Here is a 15021-nt window from a genome sequence, read left to right on the forward strand (position 1 = left end):
AGTGCCAGTCTGGAAAGATTTCCCTGTATCTTTTGTAAGGATGAAACTCACTGTTAGTCTCATAACACCTGAAATGTACTTCACTGTGGACATCTGTTGAGCAGATATTAGTCACTAATTTTTTTGAGTATTCATCACTATATCGACCCAGTCCCTGAGGTCTGTGAACTGAAGCACAGTGTTCAGTGTGGGCTTCTCCACCAGCCTCACATGGAGTTTTGCAGAATGGACACTGTTTGCCACATCCAAACACACGCTTGAAGAGCTCATCCTGGGGTTTCATTTTGAGCTTTCTGAGTTTGCACTGTATGTTGACTTGCTTAAATTGTTGCTTCAGTGTCTGTTCCATCTCCTCTACAGATTTGGTTAGCCAGCATGCAAATGGCTCTTCAGAAGCATTGTTTAAAACCATCACTGTTTCTAGAGCATCTTTGGGAATTATAAGCTTTTGTCCAAGCTTCCTGCATATGCACTGTATGAATCCTTTGATGCCATCTTTGTTTGTTTCATTCTGTGCCATTTTGACAGCTTCTACTATCTGCTTGGTAATTCCTCGAAGGTGACGTTCCTCCAACTCAGACACTTCATGGTTATTTGAAAACTGTTTATATATTTGATCTAATATCCAGCCCTTAACGAAACCTTCATAGTAGCTAATGTATTTCACATACTGTTCAAAGTTATTTTCATTCACAAGTTGCTTTAAGAGTGAGTACTGGAAAAATGCACGTGTGCTGAATTGAAATGCATTTTTTCCCTGAAGCATTTTGTCAACAATGTCTGGACCCAAGGAACTGTAGATGAATTGCTCAACCGCAGGCATCAAGCACAGTTTAGTGAATTCTTCAGCCTTTCTTTGACACTGATCGCGATCATGGAACAGGTCCTTGAAATCATTGCGATATTTGTCTTTATACTGGTCAAGGCATCTACGTGGGTCATTGTCCTTAATGAAACGTTCATGCATGTCTTGAAATGCTCTCGCAGAAAACCCACAAATGTGCAGTTTCAGGGACAGTTCAAATTCATCTGAAAACCGGATATTCTTGTTGGACATATATCTGTCATCAATGATGTGTAGGACCTCTTGAATGTAGGTGTCATGATAATCTGAATGCATTGCAGTCTTCTCCAGAACAAACTGAGTGCATGTGTGAATGATATTATCTGCTAAATTTTGTAGCTCCACTGCAGAGTTGTCATTGAACATCTGTTTAATCCACCTTTTGTAAAAGACTTCTTTAGTGATTTTGAACACTCCTGTTCCATGATCTTTCAGTTTCACTGTCATTAATTGCTCTGTAACAGAACCTCCTTTCTGTTTCATGTTTTCTCGAAGTTGCCTGAAAACATAATCGAATACATTTCTTTGCTTCAGTCCAGTAAATGATAGCTCATTTATGGTTTCTTGCCATATTTGTCCAAAACATGTGTCAAGCTGCATGTCAGTCATATGTGCATCATTCTTTGAGCTGTTGTTTTTGCGTAAATCCTCCAGTAGGCCCAGCACTTTTTTCTCCATTGTATCAGTGAAATTTTTCTTGATGTTAACCAGAATTTTCATTCCTCTCCTAATGTCCACTGTTGCCTCAAGCTGTGTCAGCAGTGAGCTCTCAGTTTCCCTCCTGAGACATTTTACACTGCTCACAAAGTCTTCTTTGTATTTTTCCACAAGGTAGACATGACCCTCTGTTTGTTCAAAGTATTTGGAAAGGTTTTCCATTGTGGTCTTTTCCAAGGTGTCAAGCTTTGTGACAGCTTCCTGTTTCAGCTTGCATAAAAGATCTTTTAGATCTGACTTGTCTGTTTTCAGTTTGATTATCTCAAAATTTGACACTCTGGTTTCAGCTACTGTTAACCAAGAATGCATATTCTTCTTGAAGGACCATTCCCATTTATGAAATTCTGTGCACAGTCTCATGTATGCATCAGCCACCAAGCTATTCCTGAAACTAAATATGAAATTTTCATATTTGACTGCATTCCACAAGCTTTTTGTCCACTCCAAAAATTCTGTTATGTTATTTCCAGATGTTCTGAGTTTGCATTTACCAATTACATCAATCATTTTCTTTTTAAGGTCATAGACAGCCTCGGAATAGCCAGCATTCACTGGTGCCATTGGAGGATTTCCATGCCAGAGTCCAGGAATATACCAATTGCAAGTTTCTGGATCATACTCCATCACATCAGTGAACATTTTATACTCTTCCTTGTTCTCCATTTTAGCAGCCGCCTCTGTCATCTCATTCAGCTGCTCGAGCAGAAGCTTTCGGTCTCTCATGTTCTTGTCATGGGCTGACACATCAGCAACATTTTGGTGGACAAATTGACAACTGGGTTTTTTCCCTATTTCTTTCATTCTGATGAAAGCATGGACTACAATCTGCAAAACATCCTTCATTTCTGTGGAATTCTCCATTGCGATGTTGATGATTGTGATGTCACTCAATCCAACAACAAGTGTGGCTAATTCATTGTCATGTTCATAGCTATCATCTAGTTTTGCCAGCTCTGGGGATTTTAGGCCTTCAGTGTCAATTATCACTAAATAGTCACAGTCAAGTTCTTTCTTGATGTCCTCACTGACTTTGATCAGCTGCATAAAAGCTCCTCTGGTGCATCTTCCACTGCTGACTGCAAACTGAACTCCAAACATAGTGTTCAGTAAGGTGGACTTCCCTGTGCTCTGAACTCCTAAAACTGTGACCACCATGATTTTATTATTGGGCTGCACCAAAAAGTTCAGATACTGAAGCACATCACTCACCCATCTGAGAGGAATATTTGATGCATCTCCATCAACCAGTTCCAGAGGGAATCCATCCAACATCAGCTCAGCACATAATCTGGGTAAGTGAAGCATTTGTTTATGTGGTTGTAAGATGTCTGGTAGTGACACTGCAGCTTCATAGAGTTGGCCCATTTCACGCAGGAAGTGCTCTATTCCTAAAGAACTGTTAGAGATCTGTTGGTCAAGCTGTGCAATTTCCTCTTTGTTTTCTGAATATTGTTGACACTTTTCTTTGTACTGCTCTCGGAGACAGGACAGGCTTTTTCGGGAGAGATTGTCAAGGTTCATCCGCATCCACTTCAAGAAGTAGGACCTCTCCTTGTTTGAGCTTGATAGTCCACTAACAAAACAGGACATGGCCTCTGAGATATCATATTTACTCTGCTGTTTCCTGAGTTCAGTCTTTTTAATTTGGAGATCACTCTTGTATGTTTCTATGTTTTGATCACCAGCTTTCCGGAGTCTGCATTCCTCTTTTTCCAGTTTTGCCAAATCTTTCCAGATTTTACCCTGAAGGGGAAGCTGTGTCTCTTTGAACTGCAGTGTGTCCTGTATATTTTTTGTTAAGGCATGCGCATTACTTTTTGCTGTCTGGCATTCCTGGATGTCTTCATCAACTAAAATTCCAAGTTCATGTGCTATAGTGTTTATTCCCTCCAGACGTGCTTTGTTGGTATGATTATTAATTATGTAATTTACTGCAGAATGCAGATTTTTAACAAAATTTGCATCATTTTGATTGTTCTTCAGAATGATGTTGTTTTTCTTCAGACTCATTTCAGAGGCTGTTCTTTTCAGCTGCTCCAAATCAAATGCTTTGCTTTGTGCATTGCCAACTAAAAAAAACTGTGCTGTTGCATGTTGGTTGGTGAGTAACTTACAGTTTCTGTCCAGATTGTCAAAAAACACAAAAACCGCAGTGGAGGTCTGACATAAGAAGGAGTACTGTGTCTGAAAGGTCTTGATATCACCTCTTAAATTTGCAACCGCCACGGCTTCAGGAAAAACATCAATGTTTTTGTTTCCACAAGGTAGATACCAACTCATCTCCACTAATCCATTTGATATCTTTCTTTGGATATCTCCACAATCCATGTCATGATGTACAAAAGTGTCATGATACTGCTGGGGGTTGCTGAGCAATTTGTTTAAGATCTGAGATTTAGAAATGCTGCAATCACCAAGCCTAACAAAGGACACTAGGGGGAGCTCAGAGTGAACAATTCTCTCCTCCACAAACCCTTTTGGGTCTGACAATGAGTGAGGTCTGAATTTCTTCACAATATCTCTCATGGCCCAAAGCATGAATATGCACTCTTTGCTGTCACAGTTTGGAAGGAGCAAAGGCACAGAGAACTGACACATTGACATTTTTGAGACCATTTCCTGTTGGAGGAAACCATCTGAACAAAGAAAAAGAGCAGTCACTATGTCTAAAGGGTTTACACTACTGTTTTGATCATTAGGGTAATCTAACGTATCATTGTAAACATCTAAGTTTGACAAATCATCACTGTCATCAGATGACTGAGAACATTTTTCACTTCTTGCAGTCACATTCACCATCATCAATTTCTTCAGAAACAGCCATGGTAAAGATGGTAGAGACTGGGCTGGCTCATCTGCCACTGACCTTGTGTCAATCTGTAACACATCACTGAGTGAGAGTTTGTTCGGGTAGTACTGCTCCAAGCCCAAATCCTTCAAAAGGCTCTGAATGTTTGTTTCTGTTTTAAAGAAGAAGAAGAAGACGAAGAAGTAGTAGTTTTATTATTTGTTTCTACTCATTACATAATATTTATTTTGTTATCAAGTCTATAAAATGTCTGTATTGAAGTTTGTTATATTTTACTAACTGGTTTGAGTGTATGTGACCGCCTCTTTACTTCGGCTGCCATTTGGAAGCACTGTTGTAATGTGAAAAGAGTACTTATTCCCAGGACTTAGGCGACGGAAAACCACAGGGCCTGATTTTGTTGTCTCTTGACTGACTGAAAGGGTACTCAGTCCCAGGACAAAGACCTTCCACCTCAGTGGCTCTGACTGTCTGGGCTATTCCAAGCAAAAGTAATAGAACTGGTCCCAATAAACCGGGCAATTCCAACAACAGTGCTAATAGCAGATTTCATTGCCTGTCAGAGGATAAGAAATGTTTTGTTTTGTTTTGTTTTTGTTTGTTTGTTTGTTTGGTGTTTTGTTTTTGAATAATGAGGAAGGAATCATGAACAATAAGGCCATGAATACAAATAAAAACTTTGCAAGTTGTGCAATGTCATCTAGTTTTAATTCTAAAGATTTTATTGGTCTTGTTAATCACATTAACAAGGCAGACTGCAGACCGCTAAAACAAATATTATAAAACGGATAGTTCCAGGCCTTGATTCTGATTGGTTAAGTTTTTGTGTGTTGCTTGGGAATCACTTTGTTGCAACCACAACTGTTTCTGAGGAACTGTATTGTTTGGTGGAAGAATACTGTTTTTATTTATATCATTACACTTTATTTGCTCTTTTTTATTTTGTGAAACCTTACTACATATATGGAATAAATGTTTTATACAAGCATAAGCCCTGTAAAGCTGTGGTTTACAATAAATTAATAACGCTTTGCATCGTGCCTAACAATGCCTCTTAGCTGTTATAAATTCACTGTAAACCATGGCTTCTTGGGGCTTATTGCTTTATTAACCCTTAACCTAAACTTATAAGGTTAACCTAAACTTATATGGGTAACTTGTAACACATCTTGATAGCATTAGTGTTTGTTGAGATCTGATTCATTCATGATATCACTGAACTAATGAATACATTAAGTCTGAACTTTTCTTGACAGGTAACTGTAATTGAGTTGACCAGTGAAACCGGCTGCAGGGGAAGGTTTGCACTTAACTTGTTTGGGAAACCGAATCGTTCTGACTTGAATTGTGCTGAGGTATGATGAGAAATGACTTGCCAACAACACAGCTTGATGCTTATTGATCGAAACAAATGTGATGTTTTGTTCTTTTCTAAAATGTTTATTTTTAACTCTAACATCATGTTTTATAAATTATTTTAAAATTCCCAAACAATGTGACATACAATTTTTACATAAAATTTCTTCTGTGATTCTTGTCTGCTTTCAAGGCAATGTGTTGGCATCTCAAACAAGCTTAATATAAAACTTACTAGCAGTTAATCATAAGCTAGCAACCCAAACCCTAAATGTATTGTCAGGAGCCACTATGATAACTGTTGATCAGTTCTATGGAGCACTTGCATATATCAAACGAGCCTAATGTCAAACACCTTTGGCGTAAGAAAGTTATTTGAAACAGGTAACAAAGAAATTAATTTCAAAACAGACTTGTAGCTGAAAGGAATTAACAGGTGAGGAAATACTACGGAAAGCTATATAGCCGAGGCTGAAATCACAATCACACAATAAACCACACCGAAATAAGCTTTGGCAATAAAAAGAAACATAAAAATGTTGTTTTTTTTAATATATATAAATAGGAACTTAAGTAGCATTAGAGTTATTTTGTTGTTTAACCAGCTGGTTGGAGTTCTTTGTGAAATCATCTGTTCACATTTTCATTGTCTCCACATTAGCTAGTTTAGTCTGAACAAAACAAAAAACAAAACAAGTACATGGCATTTATGATTGTCCCAGTCCCTATCCCAAATACTGTCCTAAATACAACAAAGAAGGAAAAAATGCCTTTTTAGACCAGACGTACTAAACATGAGATGATGTGAAAATGTCATTTCTAAAATGTTATGTACCCTGTGGATATGTATTCCAAAAACACATTGACATATGAGGCAAAACTGCAGGATTATTTCAGGTATTCAGACAGAAAGAAGCTAGACCAGCTCAAGCTGTGCTTTGGACCATTGTGGCTGATTACTACAAATTACTTCCAAAATCCTGTGTTATCTGTATTTGATTCTTATTTTTTCAGATCAAGCCCATGGTTAAATTTGATCATGCAGGGCATAGTCCACATAGCAAAGCTGTATATCAGGCCACATAGTCAGAGTACAGTAAAACTGAAACCAATGCAGTTATAATTTCATGTCCCTCTTATGCTGACTGTACATTATTTCATTTTTTAATTGTATAATTGTATTTTTGTATGTATAGTATGAGTGGGAATATGGAGCTCAAACTCGAGGAGGAAAAAACACATTTTTCAAAACTTTAAAACATTCTAGCCCTTAAAGTTTTAAAACAATAACCTTATCAGTAAAAGATCACGTACACATACAGTAAGCAGCCAGAGACCAAAGTCCAGACAATTTACTTACTTGGTTCCTGATATCCACATGCCTGCTCCTTCTGAAACCACATAAATGTAAAGCATTTACAATTATGTATATGGAGAACTAAATAAGAAGATTTAGTTATCTGTACTCTATACTCCAGCCCTTTTCAACAATATAGACAATGACAACCATTTTTTATATACATTCTTAAATGCATTCACCATAAAACTGAATTTAATATTTTATTTTATGATAGACCATTCTGTTTACAGTGACCTTAAAGTGACCATATCTGTTATAGTATAGTTAATAGCAATCCAAAGGCTTGAATTTAAAGAGCCACTTATCCTAGGTTTTACTATGGTCCTGTAATCCACTTACTTTTTGTCCAGTTCTGTCTGTCTGTTCCTCTATATCGCTGGATTTGTACACTTTCAACTTGATTTTCTGATTGTCAATGGTAATAATATGCTCTGCCTTTGAGAGGACACCATCTCGGACTTGAACACAAATGATCAGGTTTTGTCAGATACATCACAACATATCAAAACAAAGAATGAAACACAAAACAACAGTAAAAAAATATACATATCATTGTATGTGATATTATATATAATATGATCCATTATTAATGAATGATCAAATGATTAACAATGATATGACATAGGCCTACAAGCTCAAGGTTCTTCAAGTAGGGTAAACCATGTTCTGACACTTCACTTTTTGTACCACATAGTTATTTAAAAAAATTATTAAAAATAAAAATAAAAATGAATGTAATACTTCTTTCAACAGTCTAGAAAGATAATTATGACTACTTGCATTTAGAAAATAATTTACAAAAACCTTATACTTTCATATTATTAGTTCATAAATACATGAACTGCATTTTAATGCATTATGAATGAGTGTTTCAACTGAACCTGACATGGGTACAGTTGAAACACTCATTCATAATGCATTAAAATAGCCTAACCAATAGCAACCACCTACAGAAAATGTTAATGCTTTCAAATTTATTTATTTTTTCTTTCATAAATTCACTCCATGATATCATATATACTAAACGATACCATATGTATCAGTTATTTGTTATTCCAAAACTTCTTTGATGCTGGGACATGACATCATCTCAAAATTATAGGATTATACTTTTAGTTTTGATACAGTGTTTGGGCAGTAATATCATCTAAAAAGCATGTACACATTTCTCTAAATTGCACGATAACATTGAACAACACTGTGTTATGAAACATCTAACTTTATAGACCACGGATTAAAGATGACAAATACAGTGCCCATATCTATCAAGCTTCTCAAAGTGCCATTTTAGCCTTACTATATGAGAATTTGCTCCTACTTTCCAACTAATCTAATTTTTAAAGCTAAGAATCACTCTCCCAGATATTTAAGACAGATCAAGAGCCTTTTATAACGTTACGCTTTTCAACTAATTCAGCAAGAAGTAGCGCTTCTTTTTCCCGCCAGTTCGGTTTCTTTTGGAACCCATGGTGGCTGATCATATAAGCCAGCTCAGTTAACAGCACACCGGTTTAAAAATTGTAATTAAGACAAGGTTGGAAAACGTGTTCATCTTTATTTTCCAATGTGTATATCATAATATATTCTCTTGAAAATTCGTTATTGTCAAATGTGTATGATATTTGGATTGGAGAATCATATCTCATCAATCATATCTTCGAATTTGTAAACGATCAATAGGCTATTTAAAGTGTTTCTACTGCACATGGTATAGGTCCAAAGTAGCCTGTATTTGAACCTGAAACTGCCTTAAATGTTGTTTTATAAATTATTGCACGAGTAAAAAAATTTTTTGTTATTTTGATAACATAAAATATTGTGTGTTTAGCACTTACTGTCAAATGATTTGAACAGAATCCTAGCACAGTTACTCCCATCATTACATTGCACGACGCAGTCTCCTCCCTGAGATTTCTTCTTACTCTGAAAGTAAATCTGAAGTTTATTTTTCACACTTTTAGCGTGTTCAGGCCTCCAATCTCCCTCTACAATGATGGGATAAAGATAGTCGTCCATCGTGGTTATTTTGGTCAATGAGGAAATGACTTGCTACTATATAAGTCTTAAAGTCCACTTTCAGAAAAAAAACAGCCAATCCATGAAATTTGTTTAACCCTTTAACTGTCACTCCCATTTTTTAACACAGACATAATAATGCACTATTCAGACTTAATTTTTTATAATTCATGAATGAAAACATTTTGTAATATGATTTTGATGTACATTTTCCGTGGTAATGCAACGTCTGATTTTAAACAAAATTTGTAACACAAAAATATCTATTTAGGAGTCTTAGACCTTTCCTATGGAAGCCCGTTCCCTATGGAAGCCCGTTCCCGCCACTGTTAAAAAAAAAAAAAAAAAAAAAAAAAAAAAAAATCGGTAAGTCATAATTATGAGAAAGTTTCTCGTAATAATGAGTTAAACAGTAATAAAATTCTGAAAAAATAAATTCGTAATTACGAGAAACTTTCTCATAATAATGACTTAGTATCTCGAAATAATGAGAAACTTTCTCGTAATAATGAGAAACTTTCTCATAATAATGAGAAACTTTCTCGAAATAATGAGAAACTTTCTCATAATAATGAGAAACTTTCTCGAAATAATGAGAAACTTTCTCATAATAATGACTTAACATCTCGTAATAATGAGAAACTTTCTCGAAATAATGAGAAACTTTCTCATAATAATGACTTAACATCTCGTAATAATGAGAAACTTTCTCGAAATAATGAGAAACTTTCTCATAATAATGACTTAACTTAACATCTCGTAATAATGAGAAACTTTCTCGAAATAATGAGAAACTTTCTCATAATAATGACTTAACATCTCGTAATAATGAGAAACTTTCTCGAATTAACGAGAAACTTTCTCGAAATAATGAGAAACTTTCTCATAATAATGACTTAACATCTCGTAATAATGAGAAACTTTCTCGAAATAATGAGAAACTTTCTCATAATAATGACTTAACATCTCTTAATAATGAGAAACTTTCTCGAATTAACGAGAAACTTTCTCGAAATAATGAGAAACTTTCTCATAATAATGACTTAACATCTCGTAATAATGAGAAACTTTCTCGAAATAATGAGAAACTTTCTCATAATAATGACTTAACATCTCGTAATAATGAGAAACTTTCTCGAAATAATGAGAAACTTTCTCATAATAATGACTTAACATCTCGTAATAATGAGAAACTTTCTCGAAATAACGAGAAACTTTCTCGAATTAACGAGAAACTTTCTCGAAATAATGAGAAACTTTCTCATAATAATGACTTAACATCTCGTAATAATGAGAAACTTTCTCGAAATAACGAGAAACTTTCTCGAATTAACGAGAAACTTTCTCGAAATAATGAGAAACTTTCTCATAATAATGACTTAACATCTCGTAATAATGAGAAACTTTCTCGAAATAACGAGAAACTTTCTCGAATTAACGAGAAACTTTCTCGAAATAATGAGAAACTTTCTCATAATAATGACTTAACATCTCGTAATAATGAGAAACTTTCTCGAAATAATGAGAAACTTTCTCATAATAATGACTTAACATCTCGTAATAATGAGAAACTTTCTCGAAATAACGAGAAACTTTCTCGAATTAACGAGAAACTTTCTCGAAATAATGAGAAACTTTCTCGAAATAATGAGAAACTTTCTCATAATAATGACTTAGTATCTCGAAATAACGAGAAACTTTCTCGTAATAACGAGAAACTTTCTCGAAATAACGAGAAACTTTCTCGAAATAATGAGAAACTTTCTCATAATAATGAGAAACTTTCTCATAATAATGACTTAGTATCTAGAAATAACGAGAAACTTTCTCGTAATAACGAGAAACTTTCTCGAAATAACGAGAAACTTTCTCGAAATAATGAGAAACTTTCTCATAATAATGACTTAGTATCTAGAAATAACGAGAAACTTTCTCGTAATAACGAGAAACTTTCTCGAAATAACGAGAAACTTTCTCGTAATAACGAGAAACTTTCTCGAAATAATGAGAATGTAGCACCCGCGTACTCAAACGCGTCACTTTCACTACTGGACCAGATCTAGGTTCTCAAGGAGTGGGGGAACAAACATAAAATCAGACTGGAGACCAGATCTTTAGTGTAAAAGCCGGCACTTTACTAAAAGGCAATCAATATTATACAGACAAGTTGTTTAAGAAAAGTCTTGTAAATGTTATAAAAGAGAAATCTTTTTCTATTAGTTTTCTTTTGTTTTTTAATAATTATAAATAGTTATAAATAATAAACTAATAAATAATAATAAGTTAATTATTTTTATACAGTGGATCCACTTGTATTTGATGTCCTATTAAAGCTGATAATTTGTCTGATTTAACTTTTCTTTTTGTTTTGTTTTTTTACAGGCGAGAGAAAAAAAAACTCAAAATAAACAAAATAAACAATCACATATTATGTCATAACACACACACACACACAATACAATAAAAATATCTATAACACTTAAATTCAATTCAGTTGTGTGATGTAGTTGAGTTCAGTTCAAATGCTGTGTAATGTATTTTAGTTCAACACGGTTCAGTTGTGTGATGTAGTTCAGTTCAATTCAAAAATGAAGGAAAAAAAAAAAAAAATAGTTGTGGAAGAAAAAAATGTTCCCGGGAAAAAAATGGAAGAAATAGGTGAAAGGTTGTTGTCCTGCTCAATCCGTGATCCAGTGAGTTTACCGACAATCCAGCGCGTGTAATCGGTCTCTTTCGTCGTCGAATGAGGATCAAAGCTCTGGTCTGGGTTGGCTCGCCATCTAAACTCTCGGTATCGTGAGTCCTCTCATTGTTCGTCACACAGGAGTTTTTCGTGCTTAAATAAAAAACCTGACCTACACAATAGGTCACAAAGGAATCTTGTTATTGTAACAGTAAAGATTTACAAACACTACAACCCGCAGCGTCAATGTTACATCGTTCAATTAACTCAACTGTCACTTTGTACTCAAACAATAACATTCAACAGTTCACACAGTTCACAATAAATACCCATATAATGTTCAAATAAACCATTAAACAATGTATCCTTTACAGTTTTTGATGTTTAACCGTTAGCTTTTTCTTGTAGCTATTATGAAACGTTGTTGACAACCGATCCAAGTTCAACATATAATGTGTCAAACTCACCAAAACCGCTGTTTTCTAATTTAATTATGTTTCCTTCAGGTTCGCGATCAGGTAAGTATTGTCTTTCTTCTTTCCTGGCTTCTTAAAATCAACTTGTTAATTAATTATTTCCCTCATTAATATCTTTGATCTTTCCGCTTTCTCTCTCTGCCGTTGCTCTCCGGTTTTTACGTGCGCGAGTTGTTCTCTTAAAGGGGAAGCAGCACTATATTCCTAACTGGCATGTTTTCATTCAAATTCCCTATAGGCTCTAATTATGTACTATAACTATGGTCATTGAAACCATATTTTAATGTGGGTTACATCAAACTTTCTCGAAATAATGAGAAACTTTCACATAATTATGACTTAGTATCTCGAAATAACGAGAAACTTTCTCGTAATAATGAGAAACTTTCTCGAAATAATGAGAAACTTTCTCATAATTATGACTTAATATCTCGTAATAATGAGAAACGTTTCTATAATAAAACCATGTTAATCTTCATAAGGGGTGACGGCTTTCTCGAAATAACGAGAAACTTTCTCCAAATAACGAGAAACTTTCTCGTAATAACGAGAAACTTTCTCAAAATAACGAGAAACTTTCTCGTAATAATGAGAAACTTTCTCGAAATAATGAGAAACTTTCTCATAATAATGACTTAGTATCTCGAAATAACGAGAAACTTTCTCGTAATAATGAGAAACTTTCTCGAAATAATGAGAAACTTTCTCATAATAATGACTTAGTATCTCGAAATAACGAGAAACTTTCTCGTAATAATGAGAAACTTTCTCGTAATAATGAGAAACTTTCTCGAAATAATGAGAAACTTTCTCGAAATAATGAGAAATTTTCTCATAAAAATGACTTAGTATCTCGAAATAACGAGAAACTTTCTCGTAATAATGAGAAACTTTCTCGAAATAATGAGAAACTTTCTCATAATAATGACTTAGTATCTCGAAATAACGAGAAACTTTCTCGTAATAATGAGAAACTTTCTCGAAATAATGAGAAACTTTCTCGAAATAATGAGATATTTTCTCATAATTATGACTTAATATCTCGTAATAATGAGAAACTTTTCTATAATAAAACCATGTTAATCTTCATAAGGGGTGACGGCTTAACGAAATGAAATGACAATTGTCGTCATCATTAAATGCACTGGTTGGGACATTCTAAAGAAAGCTTATGGTGAAGCCCAGTGGTGTAATGCAGGGTAACCTTTTCCCGTTCGTAGAATATTTTATTAGTAAAATGTATACCAAAATTGTCATTTTTATGTCAGTGTTTTCATTCCATGAAGCTACGATCAGCATTTTCTTATAATGAGAGAGGAAACGCTTAACATATAAGCCTTAATTCTTAGTTCTTAATTCTTAATTCATATTCTGAGCTATTCTGTTTGTCTGTAAATAATAGGCCTATGCTTTATTAATAAGGTGTGTATTAAATTTGGTCCTCCAGTGTGCTTTATTAATTTGTAATTTATTAGTGTAATTTATTAAAGGTATTGTTTTTGTTACAATGTACTGATTCAAATTAGTAATCAATAATTAATTGTTATTTTACCATTTTGCGCACATTCCCCGGGGTGTTCTCGCGCATGAACAGGTGTCATTTCTGTCGGCATCCTCTCTGACTGGGCTGCGGGACGAAGCGGGCGCGGGCGCAATCATATTTCATAGGAAGCCGACGCTACGGTCCTGACCGCTTAAGTGTCTTTACGGGTGTTTTTAGGGAATATTTGCATTTATATATGCAATATATAACATTTACTTATTACTTATGTGTGTATATATATATATATATATATATATATATATATATATATATATGCATTTATAATATTTGATTGGATTAGCTATTAATGTGGTGGACTGTCATGATTTTGGGTTTGATTGATTTATGCAAGACACATGAGAGTGAATTTAGAAGAGGGTATACGCAAAGCCGACGAAGCCGACTGATAAAGAAGTGGGTACGTCGTATACCTGCGTATACCCTGCATTACACCACTGGGCTTCACCATAAGCTTTCTTTAGAATGTCCCAACCAGTGCATTTAATGATGACGACAATTGTCATTTCATTTCGTTAAGCCGTCAGCCCTTATGAAGATTAACATGGTTTTACTATAGAAAAGTTTCTCATTATTACGAGATATTAAGTCATAATTATAAGAAAGTTTCTCATTATTTCGAGAAAGTTTCTCATTATTTCGAGAAAGTTTCTCATTATTACGAGAAAGTTTCTCGTTATTTCGAGATACTAAGTCATTATTATGAGAAAGTTTCTCATTATTTCGAGAAAGTTTCTCGTTATTTCGAGAAAGTTTCTCGTTATTACCAGAAAGTTTCTCCATATTTCGAGAAAGTTTCTCGTTATTTCGAGAAAGTTTCTCATTATTACGAGAAAGTTTCTCGTTATTTCGAGAAAGTTTCTCATTATTACGAGAAAGTTTCTCGTTATTTCGAGATACTAAGTCATTATTATGAGAAAGTTTCTCATTATTTCGAGAAAATTTCTCATTATTTCGAGATTTCTTATATATTATTATTACTAGTCACTTTTAGAGTAGAAACATTAAAAGAAAAGCATGAGGCTTTACTATGTACTTGTTGTGTGTGTGTGTTTTTTTTTGTTTGTTTGTTTGTTTGTTTGTTTTTTTGTACTGTGTAACAGCATTCATTGTTTTTTTTTAACAGATTTTCTCATATTTTCTTCTCTTTGTTGTAGTTGCGATCTGTGAAGTAGATTCATCATCTACTTTACGTTTAC

The 15021-nt window shown here is 34.3% G+C and overlaps 1 protein-coding gene across 1 annotated transcript; it reads right to left on the bottom strand.

Moving 5' to 3' along the window:
• Position 1: 1 nt before the first annotated feature.
• On the bottom strand, positions 2 to 9103 carry LOC127167558 (up-regulator of cell proliferation; the record flags this gene model as incomplete). The annotated part of the gene is made up of 4 exons (XM_051113687.1): positions 8922 to 9103; positions 7426 to 7544; positions 7087 to 7117; positions 2 to 4521 (listed from the first exon to the last, which is right to left on the bottom strand). Coding segments are annotated over exons 1-4 (4851 nt in total), but the record flags the coding sequence as incomplete, so codon positions are not given.
• Positions 9104 to 15021: the final 5918 nt, after the last annotated feature.

Source organism: Labeo rohita, chromosome 7 (genome assembly GCF_022985175.1).
Source record: "Labeo rohita strain BAU-BD-2019 chromosome 7, IGBB_LRoh.1.0, whole genome shotgun sequence".
In the NCBI taxonomy this organism is placed as follows: Eukaryota; Metazoa; Chordata; class Actinopteri; order Cypriniformes; family Cyprinidae; genus Labeo; species Labeo rohita.